The 15,135-nt window shown below is 31.3% G+C and overlaps 1 protein-coding gene and 1 pseudogene across 2 annotated transcripts; one reads left to right on the forward strand and one right to left on the reverse strand.

Moving 5' to 3' along the window:
* Positions 1–787: 787 nt before the first annotated feature.
* LOC146935005 (F-box/kelch-repeat protein At3g23880-like) lies at positions 788–5,226 on the reverse strand. 2 transcript variants are annotated; one of them, XM_085750237.1, is made up of 3 exons: positions 3,956–5,226; positions 3,855–3,904; positions 788–1,139 (listed from the first exon to the last, which is right to left on the reverse strand). In XM_085750237.1, the coding sequence occupies exons 1-2, from the start codon at positions 5,030–5,032 to the stop codon at positions 3,884–3,886; spliced, it is 1,098 nt and encodes a 365-aa protein (XP_085606363.1). In that variant the 5' UTR covers positions 5,033–5,226; the 3' UTR covers positions 788–1,139; positions 3,855–3,883. The 2 variants fall into 2 exon arrangements, with proteins under 2 accessions (XP_085606363.1, XP_085606362.1); XM_085750236.1 differs by having other exon boundaries at positions 3,855–5,226.
* A 3,581-nt stretch (positions 5,227–8,807) lies between these two features.
* Positions 8,808–11,144, forward strand: LOC146935006 (uncharacterized; annotated as a pseudogene).
* Positions 11,145–15,135: the final 3,991 nt, after the last annotated feature.

Genomic DNA, 15,135 nt, shown 5'->3' on the forward strand with positions numbered 1-15,135 from the left:
TAGACATGTTACAGAAGTTGAGATGTAATCTTGTACCAGATTTTCTGTGATACAGAAAAAATGTAAATTTACCAAACTTATTCATCTTTTTATGTAATTTTTAACCTATCATTTTTACTAAGATGAAAGATACCATTAAACATATCTCCTTTCTTTACTTCATCGACCATGATATATGTGGAAGTTTGAACAACCAAGTTAGGCCAAATATTTGAACATTGATTTTAGAGAAAGTAGATGACCCAAAATCTTTTAGAAAATAAGGTTTAACCAAAACAAATGAACCGCTCAAGAAGTTATATTATTTTTATTGGAAATAATTAGCTCTTTACAAACCTGTTTTGTAAGGTGACGAGCGTCTTTGTTTATAAATTATTTTCATTTCTTATTTACAATGCGAGAGATTAAGTTTTTCCCATCTATTTTAGAGAACTTAATTGATTCAATATTTCTTTTATCACTAAAAGTATCTTAATTTTAGAGAACTTAATGGATTCAATATTTCTTTTATCACTAAAAGTATCTTAAATGAGGAGAAAATAAGGAACTTACTTCGGGGTGCATAATCATAAAAAAGAGGTATCCATGATACCACGTCTTTAAGCAACCATTAAGAAACGTAGAAATGAAAAATAAAAACCATATAGCTTTTCATTTTATCCATAAAATTCATTTTTAACAAAATAAATTTTGAAAAACCTTATACACAAACACAAGTAAAACATCAAAAATGTTTTTTTTAATAACCTTAAACTATCAGGCCCTAAATATATTTTTGCAAGAAAAATACAACATCCAAATGCATTTTGCAATTAAAAAATCCTCCAATTATCAATTTAAATTTGCTTCATAATACCACAACCTATCTAGGTTCCATCAAGAAAAACAACATACAACAATAAAGTCACAGAGAAGTTTATAACATACAAATTTTTCACCTTACCTAATTTGACTCCATAAGATATAATCAAATAGAACTTGGGAATGTGGTTCCACATCCCCACAAACTCAACTCTAAAACTATTACAGTATTACCCTTGTTCACCACCATCTTCAACAAATCTCTAGTCCAGAAAATGAACGTGAAGAGTTCAAACATTGAATAACCCTTTGTATTGAAACGAACAAACACAACCAACCTGAAAAGAGTCATTTAAACTAGAACATTATAAGTCTATAAGGCGTATTTTGAGGCGTTAGGTGTAATTAAAACTATAATATTGAGACATTATAATGCAACACACATATGAAACTACAGTCTTAGACACTAGAGTCTATATCAATCATATTCAGGCCATTTCACCAATGTTAACAATAAACTAAAAAGTAAGCCAATCCACAATAAAGGTGTTTATAAGAGTAAACCAGAAACTAGCATGATAAGAAATGAAACAAGTTCAAGTTTACCAACAGATGCAATAGTCATATAAACCCAAGTAGCATTGCTAGAAGGCTAATTATTATTGAAAGAAAACCTTGTAAAAACAATGAGAAAAAGAAATGGATTCTAAAATCAGAGAATGATTCTTCTTTTCCTATCTTGTGGGTCTCGTTCCTTGAATACCTTGAAAAGTGGTAAAAACATAAATTGGAAAACATGAATGGATCCACTAAATACAAGTTTCATCGATTTTTCGGTATATTCTTTGCAAACAGGCAAACAAATCAAGAAATTTAATCATATAGGTCATAGACATAAACAGAAAACAAGGGTATACATGCAGCCAACAACTAGGTAAAACTACCACACAATCAACTCATTCCATAATTAACGCATAATTATGCAGTTTAATATTATTAAATCAGAAAAAACCAGCACCAATCTCCTACTCTATTTGATACCGTTCAGTCCACACGAACACCAATATCCACATTCCGAAAACAATATCCATACTATTAGGCAAATATTACTCGGACAATTTCTAGCTAGCCTCAAACCAACAACAAGTAAGAACAATGCAATTGAAATTGATTACATTTGAATAACTTACAATTTCACTATAAGTTTCATAAATCTAAAGAAGAATTCTTCCCAAAAATGTGAAGCGTGTCATAATCAAAAGAGCAAGTGGTGTAAGAAATGATGCTCACAAAAAACAAGTGCAGTGACTTTAAAACTTAAGGGTCTTGAGAAATAAATTTCTATAATAGGTTTTAGAAGATGATATAGCACCCTATGAGTTTCAACATTCATAGACACACACACACACACACAAGAGAAGAGGAAGATGCATTAATTGGAATCGCAGAGGTGAGAACTATATACTAGAGAGAAGAAGAGTAAGACAATTCCATAGTAAGTAAAGGTGTTTCTAAGAAATTAGTTCTGAGATTGAGCCATAAACTAGCATAATATGAAACAAGTTCAAGTTAACCAATAGAGAAAGAAATATTTTAAAAAACAATGAGAGAAAAAAAAACAACTATAAAATCTAAGAAAATGTATTCCTATCTTGTGGGCTCCTTCGACAATTAACCCAACCAAACACATATTATCCCAAGTTGAGATGCAACTCACTTGTACCATGAGCTACATATACATTAATTATTTAATTACTCATTTGCATTAATCAACACTATCATACTAGACTAGTATATAACACAATTTTTGTCAATTAAGCCTAATAACAAATCCAGAGAATGAATGACTATGTTAATCCCAGATTGTCATCGGAAAATTGAAGTTTTCAAGATACGACTCTGTTCTCTCTCAATCTCTAGTTATTTAATTGATTTTATATCTTCCAAAATGAGAAAACAAAGAACCTAGACATTATGAACTCTATAATTTCACAACTATCATCATCACACAATTTTTGTCAATTAAGCCTAATAACAAATTCAGAGAATGAATGACTATGTCAATCCCAGATTGTCATCGGAAAATTTAAGTTTTCAAGATACGACTCTGTTCTCTCTCAATCTCTAGTTATTTAATTGATTTTATATCTTCCAAAATGAGAAAACAAAGAACCTAGACATTATGAACCCTATAATTTCACAACTATCATCATCACCAAGAAAAAGAAAAGGCTAATTGGTAGAGAAGCCCCATTTACTTATAGAGAAATGCCCCAAATATCCGACAATGCAAAACAAACTGATTCAGTCATAATCCATTTCAAACGCCTGTGCCAACATTCTGATGACTTCTTAAAACAAAAGCGAATTAACAACTTAGTTAGATTTTTGCCACTAGTTTTGTTTGAAACATTGTATTTTGAGCAATGAATATCATCAATGGTCATTTTACTTTCTTTACATCACAAGTTTTTTCTATGCTTTGTTCTTCATGTTCTTCCACCGCATAACAAAAATCCAAACACAAAGCAGAAAAAGAACATAACTAAGCTGTGAATGACATTAAACAGAAACTGTGGGGTGGCATTAAACAGAAACATGAACAAAAGTGAATGACATTGTCGAATTCGAAAGCAACAAGCAACAGAATATAGATTCACTATAAAACATCTAATATATTCAAAATGCACCTAATTGCTAAAACACTTATTTACCACTAATATTCAAACCTACGTATGGGCTAAAATTGAATATTCTTTTTAAAAAGTGACATCACAATAGTATTATATAACATACTCAGTTTAGTCCATAATGCAAGATTTGAAGCAAACATTAAGAAGTTTGAGTAGTGAGCAAACATTATAATATCTTCATAACCAAATATTAACATCAAATGACCTATTTGAAATATAATGCACGATGCGCGATAATCAACAATTCAAACTAACAAAACAATTGAAAATAACAAAAAAATTCAACCTGTAAATAACAATGGTCCAACATCACCGATAATCAAAACAAGCGAAAAATAAATAACACAAATAGAAACTAACCATATAGATTTTGTAGTTGAATCTCATGCTTAAGGTGATATCAAACTCTCAATGTAGATGTAGTTTTTTGGACATATCCCATGATTGCTTTGAATCTCAGGAATATTGAAAGTACCATTTTTGAAATCGTAAACAACTAACTTCAATTCTTTACTTTTTCGATTATAAACCTCGATCAACATTTGGTCATCCTCAGAAATATATAAAGCCCTGTTGTAGGTAAACGAACCCAGATCTTCCATGTGAGGAACAGTGTACAATTTAGTCCAGGACTCTTTGTTTCCATATTCTTTCATAACCCAAACATCCAAAAACATGTCACCAATTGCAAAGATACACAAGCAATCCTTCAACACCCCCAATGTCTGACTATAGTTCACCAAATCAGGTTTTGAAAGATTTTGATACGAATCCTTTTCCAAATCAAAAGAAACAATGACACGTTGAGAATTCAAAGTAGATAATGCGAACCAATTAACAGTGCCACTCAAAAAAACTCCCCGTCCACAAATGCGGTAAGAATGTGGAAGGTCTTTTATTATTGTCCAATAATCATTCCCCAAAGTATTAACACTAACTTGATTTTTGCAGGAAACAACGATGACCTTATAATTATCAATGAAAGGATCATACCCAAAGCTTACCACAAAAATTTTTGAAGGAGGCAAAGGAGGCAATAACTTAAATTTTTGAATGGAAGGGTTCCACAAAAAATAAGAACCAGGTTTGAGCATGCCACAAAAGATGCCATCACAAGAGGCCAGCACGTGCACAAAGTTATGTAGACGTGTAATAATATTAGGAGGGTAAAGTTGTGTCTGTGTTGTTACTATAGAATTAGAAAAAACCGAGGGCATTGGGAAATCATACTGAACGAACTCACCAAAGTTGTTTCTAGATGTTAACATGAGGTGGTGGCGCTTTGTTGACAATTGAAGATGTTTCTTTACGAATTTGGGATCCGAAATTAAAGAATTAAAGAACTTACAGAGACACCGAAGCTGTACGAGTAATTTCACCGGAAGCCTACACAGAATCTCAGGCAGGAGATCGAAGGGAAGAGTGGGAAGCTGGGTTCCGGTCAGTCGCTGCCTCTGAGTGGAGGTTGTTTCCGCCGTGAGTGACTGAGAAGGAACCACGACGTCGTTTGGGACATCATCATCGTTAACCTGCGCCATTTCTATACAAAGAAATTAGGGTTTACGAAGAAATAGAACACAAACAGAAACAGGATCTATCAGCGTGAATTCCAAAATTAGGGTTTGAATTCCAATGATATTGATATGTATGTTGGCGAGAAAATGAAAAGGAAAAAGACGCATAGCTATCTATGTGATTGTGAATTCCATTTCATAGTAGAGTGAAGGTTACTAGTTCCTACGCTAGTATCTCATCGGGAAATACTATGTGACATTAATTCTGGACCACACATCAGGTGACATTAGATGTGTTGTATGGCCCAGATGCAATGACAATGGTAATGTATGGTTCAAATTTAATGTCACCGTGACATTAATGTCACCAAAGTGCCACCCGTATCTCATCATTCTTATCCCAATTTTTAAAGTAACTTTTTTTTGTTAAATTTTTAAATATTAATTTATTCTTCTTTCTTTTAATAATTTTAAATATTAATTTATTCTTCTTTCTTTGTTTATGATACTCGTGTGAGGTATGTCATAGAATTTCGTCATATTTAAAATACTAGGTTGTGGGACCGCTCTTTGTCTAATGAGTAGATCTACATTAATGTTGGCTTACTGTAAGGTACAACGATGACATCATGTCTCAGATCGACTTTGTGGGGGAAGCATGAGTGATTCTTGGTAGTAGATCTTGAATGTGAAGTGTCTCATACTTGAGCAGGAGATCTTAGTATGTTAAATGTGAGTTAAAGTCTCACATTCGATACAATAATAGATGTTGAGCACCATATAAGCAATATGACTTATATACCTAATTCCTCAAGGTTTAGGGTAAGATGCGATGTCAAACTCACTTATGTAGGTTATCTTTATCTTTGTCTATTGTGTTGATCAAACTTAATGTATTTTTTGAATCAAGAAATATTATTGAAACTAATCTCTAGCAAGACACACAAAGGCAGTAAACAAACTACAAAGATGCCGCATATAGGCGTAACATCCACACACAAAAAAACACCCGAAAAACACCAAAACAAAACGATGAAACCCCAACAAATAGAGAAAACATCCAAGAGACAACAGTTATGAAACTGAAATCTAATTAACTTTATTGATTTTTTATTATAATAAATGACATGGAAAATGTTAGTGATGACATGGAAACTGGATTAGACAACACACCACCAAATCACCAAAATTGATTGGGGATAAAAAAAAACTCAAAAAATGTAAAATAGGGGGACTAAAATAATGGTTTTTAAAATAGGGGGATCAAAATTTCGTTGAAGTTAAAATATGGGGGATCAAAAGTGCATTTAGATCTAAAAAAAATATTATAAATGAGTGATGTGTGCATGTAAAACTTATTTAAGTATCCAAAAATAGGTGTCTTCATTATAGATACACAAAATCATTATAATTTGTGTGATGTTTTTAGATATTCCTCTTCTTAGCATTACATTTTAACAAAGACCCTTCTTTTATATATATATATATATATATATATATATATATATATATATATATATATATATATATATATATATATATATATATATATACACATTGTGAAACTTCCTGTGAATCTCTATTTAACTGCACTATACGAGCAACAAAGAGAACTCTTGGTATCATCGCCTTTATCATTTTGTCAGTCCAGGTACCTCTCTTCTTCCTAACTCTAATTAAATGACAATTAGAGGCTAAACTGTTGTTATGACTTAGTTTTTAACTTAGTAATTATAAGTATTAAAAACATTGTCATGATCATAATAACTTTTATTTTAAACATAAAAGAATTTTGGGACGGATCTGGTGATTCTTGTTTCAGACAAAAATCTCGTTTTTTCCCGGGGAGGGAGTTAGAGATATTTGATGTCTGTTGTTAACTTGAATTTTTGTCAGATTACTACGTTCGATGTCTCGTTGAGAGCTTTGCTCTTCTATCCCTACGGGTTGATAGGTTTAGAGACTTTTATAAAAGTTTTTTAAGTCTAAACTTTTAGTTACTATGATCATGAGAAAGTTCTAATACTTTGTTCTACTTTGTTATTTAACTATGTCATAACACTGTTCGCCCTTTGTTGTCTTATGGAAGAACCAGATCAAAATGATCTTACTACCAATCAAGAATTGGTTGAATTCCCAAATAATTTGGAAAAATTAAACAAATGGGTAATACCATCTGTTCCTAAAAAAGAAATTTATAATTTTGGGATGTTTGACTTTAAGTCTAGATTGGCAGTTAAGACCATTGAACAAAATGTTCGCATATCTAAAGACTCTCAGAATATTTTCTTGTTATGTAAAAAGGATTTAGAATCCTTCAAAGACTATAAATATATACATGTTGGGTTAATACAAATTGCTATTAGACCCTTAACTCTGCTTGGTTTAAATACCAGTATAATGGCCTATGTTAGAGATGGCAGATGTAATGATTTTAAACAATCTTTAGCTGCTGTTATAGAGACCAGTTTATGTCATGGTCCAGTCTATTTTGATATAGCACCTGATTTAAGTTTATCTTTGTCTGATAAACATTTATTTGAAGCTTTGCAAATGAATATTCATACTAATGGTTATGATTTTAAAGCTGGAAGTCAAATTATGACTGTTTGCTATAGGATATATTTTAAGGTGTTAAACACCCTTAATCCTAAGGCTAGACAAATAAGTCATCCGGGAACCACGACGTTGGTTAATACTAATTTGTTGACCTCTAAGGTTGCTACCAATAGACTAATAAGGTGGGACGAATTAGAATTCCCTGAAAATTGGAATCTTCCTCGTATCGTGAACCCTGATCCTATCATGAATAGAGATGTTGAACAAATTGTTCAAACTACTGATGGAGATGTTGAAATTAGATTTACTCCTCAAAGAATTTGTAAAATACCTAGAAGTATATCTTCACGTTATTCGTCAAATAACTTTTACTCGGTTCCTAGTAATATTTCAAGAAAATCTTTTTCTGAAGCTTCATCTTCCAGATCTAAAAATGATTTAGAAACTGTTGATCACATAAATTTAAGTGAACATTAAATTCCTTATGCAGTTTATGAGACTAATACTAGTCAAAAGGAAGGTAAAACCTCCCCCACTGAATCAGATTTTTAATTGTTTTATGGATCTTACACCCAATAGTTATTGGAGAAAATTCATAAATGATGAATTTATGCTTGATAAGTATTCTGAATTTAGAAACTGGTTTTTTAAGAAATTCCCTAGTTGGGAACGTAGTCAATTTAAAGATGAGTATTATGATCATTTAAACAAAACTCAGAATTTTGTTCGTTTGGTAGAATGGTTTATAACCTATTTTTTAGACAAAACTGAAAATGAAATTTTAACTATAAAATCTAGACCTTGGACAATTCAAGGTGAAGAAGAACCTATTCAAAATATTTTTCCACCTGAAGGAAAAACTATTCTTTTAGGAAAAGATGTTGAAGCTAATCCTTACATTCAGACTGTTATCAGCCAAAGGGCTAGTAATACTCAAATAACTTTGCATGAATTGAATTTGATTATTAGATCTCAAAATTTTTCTAATGCTTATCTTACTCGTATAGGAGATCAATTATTATCTCTCGATAGAGATCTTTCTAAATAAAAAGATTTAGTTGAAAATCAAATTAATAACCAAAAAATTATTTTGGAAAAACTTGAGCAAAAAGAACCACAAAAGTCTCAAGAAATTTTTGAAGAAACTCCTATTATCCAACCTCCTACTAAAATTGAAGGTTTCAAAATTGATAATGATTCTACTGAATTTATATCCATTTTAGAAGAAAAACTTAAGAAAATGAATCTTAATGTTATTTCTAAAGACCATGATTCTGATAGTGAATTCAAAGAGTCTAATAATAATGAAGAAAATCTTTTTGATAATTATGAAGATAATATTAATCAACTGGTAACTATGTTTGCAGATCATAGTCTTAATGAAAAGGCTGATATTAATCCTGTTTATTCCAAAAAACCGGTCGACATGTATTATTACGATAGACCGTCTCCTCAAGATTTACTTTATGAAGAAAATCAAGACTTTTTCCAAAACTCTTATTCGGGTAGATCCATTTATGAATGGAATATTGATGGATTAAATGAAAGACAAATTATCACTTTGACTCAAAAAATGTTGATGTATTCAACGATTTGTAAACAACAGGGAAATCCTGATAAAAATATTGCTATTTTTATAACCGTCGGTTTTGTTGGCCAACTCAGAGGTTGGTGGGATTTTTACCTTAATGAGGAACAAAAGGAAGAAATTATTTCTCACAAAAAAATTGTTAAAGATGAAATAACTGGTATGAGTACTAGAACCAATGAAGAAGACGCAGTCTATACTTTGTGTCTTGCTATTTTAAACAATTTTGTGGGTGGTAATATGTCAGTAGGAGAAAGAATAGCTACTCTATTACAAAACTTAAGGTGTCCCTCTTTGACACATTTTAGATGGTATAAAGATACCTTTTTATCTAGATTATTTATGATTAAGAATCCTAATGCGGATCATTGGAAAGCAAAATTCGTGGATGGCTTACCTCATCTTTTTGCTGAAAAAATTAGGCAAGCCCTGAGAAACAAAAATGACGGAGTAAATATTAATTACTCGGGATTGACCTATGGTCAAATTACTAATACCTGTATCCAAGAAGGATTATCTTTATGTAATGACATAAAGCTAAAAAACCAATTGAAGAAACAGAAATTAACTGAAAAACATCAATTGGGTGAATTTTGTGAACAGTTTGCTTTTGATATTGGAAAATCCAATATTGATAATCAAAGAAAGAAGAAAAATAGCTCTTCTAATATTATTCCTGATAAGTGTAATAAACGCCATAAATCTTCTAATAAGAAGAAAGCTAGAGATACTCACTCTAAGAATAAAGGAGAAAATTTTCCTAGTTCTAAAAAGAAAAGAAAAGCTAGCAATTTTGCTAAGAATGTTAATTGCCATAAATGTGGTAAGAGTGGTCATTATGCTACTCAGTGTTGGACAAAAAAACAGCTCAATGATATAGAAGATGAACATCTTCGAAATCAACTTGAGAAAGTTCTTCTTTATTCAGACAATGAATCTGAACCCTCTGAAAATGAGGTTGACATGGTTGAAGAATCTTCATCCAAAGAAAATTCTGACTCTGACAATAATAGTTGTCAATGTAGTAGTGAAATTGATTATTGGAAACAAATTGTTGAAATGAATGGTCTTAATGTTCTTACTGCTGACCATGATCAAGCTTTAAAAGCTATTGAATCTATATCAGATAATAATCTGAAAAGAAAAATGTTAGAATTTCTTATCAAAGATAATTCGAAAGATAAGGGTCCTCAAATTATTGAACACCCGTATAGAATAAGTGAAGTCCTATCTAGATTTCAAGAATCTAATATTAGAGAAACCCCTGTTTCAACTAGTGATCTTAAAAGAGAAATAAATCTTTTAAAATCAGAAATAGCTCAAATTAAAAGAGATAATAATTCCTTATCTCAAAGAATTTCTATATTAGAAAATCCTAAAAGTGAAGAATTAAAAGCTTCAAGCTCTGAAGAAAAATCTTCTTCTGATAATACTTTTCTTGCCACTCTTCAAAGAGTAACTTCTCAAAAATGGTTTATTAAAATAACATTAGTTATTAATAAAGAATATATTCTTAAAAATGAAATTGCTTTAGTCGATAGTGGTGCAGATCTTAACTGCATTCAAGAAGGGATAATTCCTACCAAATATTTTTCAAAAACCACTCAGTCTCTTACCCAAGCTGGAGGAGATAAACTTCAAGTTAATTATAAACTTTCAAATACTTATATTGTAATCAAAATATTTGTTTACCTACTCATTTCATTTTGGTTAAAAACCTGACTCATAGAATTATATTAGGCACTCCTTTTTTAAACAATATTATGCCTATTAAAAATATAGATCAGAAGGGTATTACTACTTCTATTAATAGTCAAAATATTATTTTTGAATTTATTACTGATCCTCATACTAGGATGATTAACGAGGTTAAAGATATTCTTAGTAAAAAAGAAAAACAGATATGTTTTCTTAAAGAAGAAATTAGTTTTCTTAATATTGAGGAACAACTTAATAAGATTGATATACAAAGACAAATCAAGTCTTTAGAACTTCAATTTAAAAATGAAGTTTGTAATGATTTTCCTAATGCTTTTTGGGATAGGAAAAAACATACTGTTTCTTTGCCTTATATAGATGACTTTAATGAAAGTAAAATCCCTACTAAAGCCAGACCGGCTCAAATGAATGATAAATATCAAGATCTTTGTAGAAAAGAAATTCAGTCTCTTCTTGACAAAGGTTTAATTAGAAAATCTAAATCTCCTTGGAGTTGTACAGCTTTTTATGTTAATAACGCTGCTGAGAAGGAACGAGGAGTTCCTAGACTTGTTATAAATTATAAACCCCTTAATAAGGTTTTAAAATGGATTAGGTATCCTATTCCAAACAAAAAAGATTTGCTTGATAGATTAGCAACTGCTGCTATATTTTCAAAATTTGATATGAAATCAGGTTATTGGCAGGTTCAAATTAAAGAATCTGATAGGTATAAAACTGCTTTTACAGTTCCTTTTGGCCAATATGAATGGCTTGTTATGGCTTTTGGGCTCAAGAATGCCCCTTCTGAATTTCAAAAAATTATGAATGATATTTTCGAGAAATACTCAGATTTCATTATTGTTTATATTGATGATGTTTTAGTTTTTTCAAAAACTATAGATCAACATATTAAACATTTGAAAATATTTAAAGAAATTGTTAAACGCAGTGGACTTGTTGTCTCTGCTCCTAAAATGAAACTTTTCCAAACTAAAGTTAGATTTTTAGGTCATACCATTGATAAAGGAACTATAATTCCTATAGATAGAAGTATTGAATTTGCTTCTAAATTTTCTGATATTATTCTTGATAAAACCCAATTACAAAGGTTTTTAGGAAGTCTAAATTATATTTCAGACTACTACGAATATTTGTCTAAAGACACCGCAATTCTTTACAATAGGTTAAAAAATAATCCTAAACCTTGGACTAATGATCATACTCAAGCTGTCCAAAGAATTAAGAGCAAAGTTAAATGTTTGCCTTGTCTTTCTCTTGCCAATCCTAATTATTTTAAGATTGTTGAAACAGACGACTCTAATTTGGGGTATGGGGGAATTCTTAAGCAAGTTACCCCTAATAACAATAAAGAGGTCTTGGTTCGCTTTACCTCAGGAAAATGGAATCCTACTCAATCTAAGTATTCTACAATTAAGAAAGAAATGCTTTCTATTATCAAATGTATTTCAAAATTTCAAAGTGATTTACTTAATCAAAGATTTTTACTAAGAATTGATTGTAGTTCTGCTAAATCCATTATTGAAAAGGATATTAAAAATCTAGTAGCAAAACAAATATTTGCTAATTGGCAAGCTCAATTATCTGTTTTCGAATTTGATATTCAATTCATTAAAGGCGAAAATAATTCCCTTGCTGATTTTTTAACTCGTGAATTTTTGCAGGGAAATGACAACCCCTTATAGGGGAAGAGGAGGCTGAGGTCAATATGGCCGAGGTTTTAGTCAAGGGAGTAATAATATGTTACCCCAACCTGAAAATACCACTCCCCTAATAGGAGATTGGTCAGTTGTCCAGTACAACAAAGGTAAACCAACTTTTTCTCATATCAAAAAAGAGAAAGATGAAGCATCTTCATCATCTTCAAAAGACAAGGTTATAACCTATAAGCAAGTCACGCTTGAGGAATCTTCTCAGGAATATCTTGAGAACCCCATCATGGAAACCATCATGTATATTGATGATGATGACCTTTGTCTTTCTGATGGTTGGGCCATTAAAGAAAGATATATTGACACCAGAGGTTACCCTGGTAAGGCTGGAAAATCCAGACCTCATCTTGAAATGCTACTTTTAGCAACTGGTTCAATAACCATAACGCATAATCATCATAATAACAATGCCCAAAACTTTATAAGTTTTTCGAAATGCCATATTAATAAAATTTTATTACCTAAAGAATGGGGTCTTACCCCAAACGTTGAAAAGGCTATTAAAGATGGCCAAAATCAAATTGTAAATTTCAATTATTGGGATTATATTAGTGCCTTTACTCACATGTTTTATTATCAAAACCCTAAGAACAAGCATTCTTGGTTCTTTTCGGTTAATCCTGAAGTTGTTGAAAAACACATTCCAAATTGGTTTTTTTCTTGGTGGCAAAAATTTGGTCCATCTCTTGAAATTTTACCTCAAGAAATACAAAATTTGTATACTTCTTGGTGTAATCACAGTCCTTTAATTGCAAAGGTAGCTTCCAATAAGCTTATCACAGGACAGTGTCCTTGTTTGTTCTTCTGCAAATTTCAGATTCCTTGGATTTGGAAATGGAATATCATGGTTTCAAAGGATAAATATAATATCCCTATACTTGAAAGACATTTCTTTTACAAGTTCTGGACTAATATGAGTCCAGATGATATTAAAAATATTGTGTCAAACATTATTAAGTCTACAAAATTAGACGAAAGCAAAGGAGTCAAAACTCCTAACCCTCAGAGCTTTTCTATGAAAGAAGTTAAATCTTATCTTCAGAAGAAATATCCGCAAGAAGATAATGACCAAATCAAAGTCAGAATTTTAGATTTTATGAAAGAACAATTCTCTGAGTCTTTCCCAGAAGACGATAATATGTCAATATCCTCTAAGGATTCTAAAGAGATTGAAGAAGACGTCCTTGCTGGTGAATCTCAGCCAGAACCCACCATGGGAGATTTTTGGGATTCTATGATAGAGACAGCCGCAACGAAACGAAAATAGTTGCCAACAACTGTCTGGCATAATTGATGGGAATTATTGAAGAAAGAATCTTTTCCAAGACAAAACATCGTTGTCCATGTCATTTTCAGCTTTTGCTTTAGTCTGTATCAGCTTTAGCTTTTGCTTTTTCTTTTGTTAAAGTTTTTTGTCTTGTTTTGATTATTGTGATAAGTGTCGATGGGGCCCTTTGAGCACCCGGCTTTAGCAATAATTTCGTTGTCGTTTTTCTGACCGGTTACCGGCGGCTTAGGTTTTATGATTCAAATAGTGAATCTTTTTCCTATATAAGGGATCTTTGTTTTCTTTGTGTGGACACGCTTTTGCTTCCGCATGTAACATATTTTCCAGTTTAAATATTAAACATTGTGAAACTTCCTGTGAATCTCTATTTAACTGCACTATACGAGCAACAAAGAGAACTGTTGGTATCAGAGCAATTATATATATATATATATATAGGGTGTATCAAGTGAGAGGAGTTTTAAAATGAGAGGTGAGAGCATTAAAGGACAACCCTTGGATTAAAACAAACTCTTCAGATCGTATTTTTTATTTAATTTGGATATATCCCTTCCAATCCTCACCCACGCGCAACCTGTCTCTTTTTCTTATTTCTTCCTTCAGTGCATCTTCTCATCTATTTTAGTAACATCCTCTTCTCTTCAAGAATCATCCATCAAATAATTGGTTAGGTTCTTCAAATAAAAAAATGTTAAAGGTCATTTTTTTAATATTAAAATTTGGAAAATCAGTCAAGGATTAACTGTTAAAGGTTTTTTTGCAGATCGGTCAAGGATGAGATGACGATGAAAGTTTCAATAAGTTTTTCAGAATAAATTTATATTTTCCTTTTTTTTTGTTCTGCATAAATTGGAAGAAATAAACAAAGCGAAATACAATATCACTTCAAATCTTCAATCAAAGATTAACTGTTTTGCTGATATAATTTTCAGTTTCAATTCAAGAAATAAAATGAACACCAACCAGTCAATTGCAAGAGGTTCTAAAATTAAAGGGAGCTTGTAAAATTAAAGGGTTCTAAAAAATGAGAAGAGAAAGGAGGAGTTACAGAGTGAGAAAGAGGAGAGAGAAGGTGGTAATCAAAATGAGAAGGGAGAAAGTAATTGCTGGAGCATACGCTAGTTACACGCGCGCGTGATTTTGGAAAAAGAGACAAAATTTGCAATTTCAAGCCAACACAAGATCTGGACCGTTAGTTTTAATCAAATGGTTAATATTTAATGCTCCCACCTCTCATTTTAAAACTCCTCTCATTTGATAC

The sequence above is a fragment of the Medicago sativa genome, chromosome 3, assembly GCF_051527215.1.
Source record: "Medicago sativa cultivar Bolivia chromosome 3, Bolivia_mono, whole genome shotgun sequence".
In the NCBI taxonomy this organism is placed as follows: Eukaryota; Viridiplantae; Streptophyta; class Magnoliopsida; order Fabales; family Fabaceae; genus Medicago; species Medicago sativa.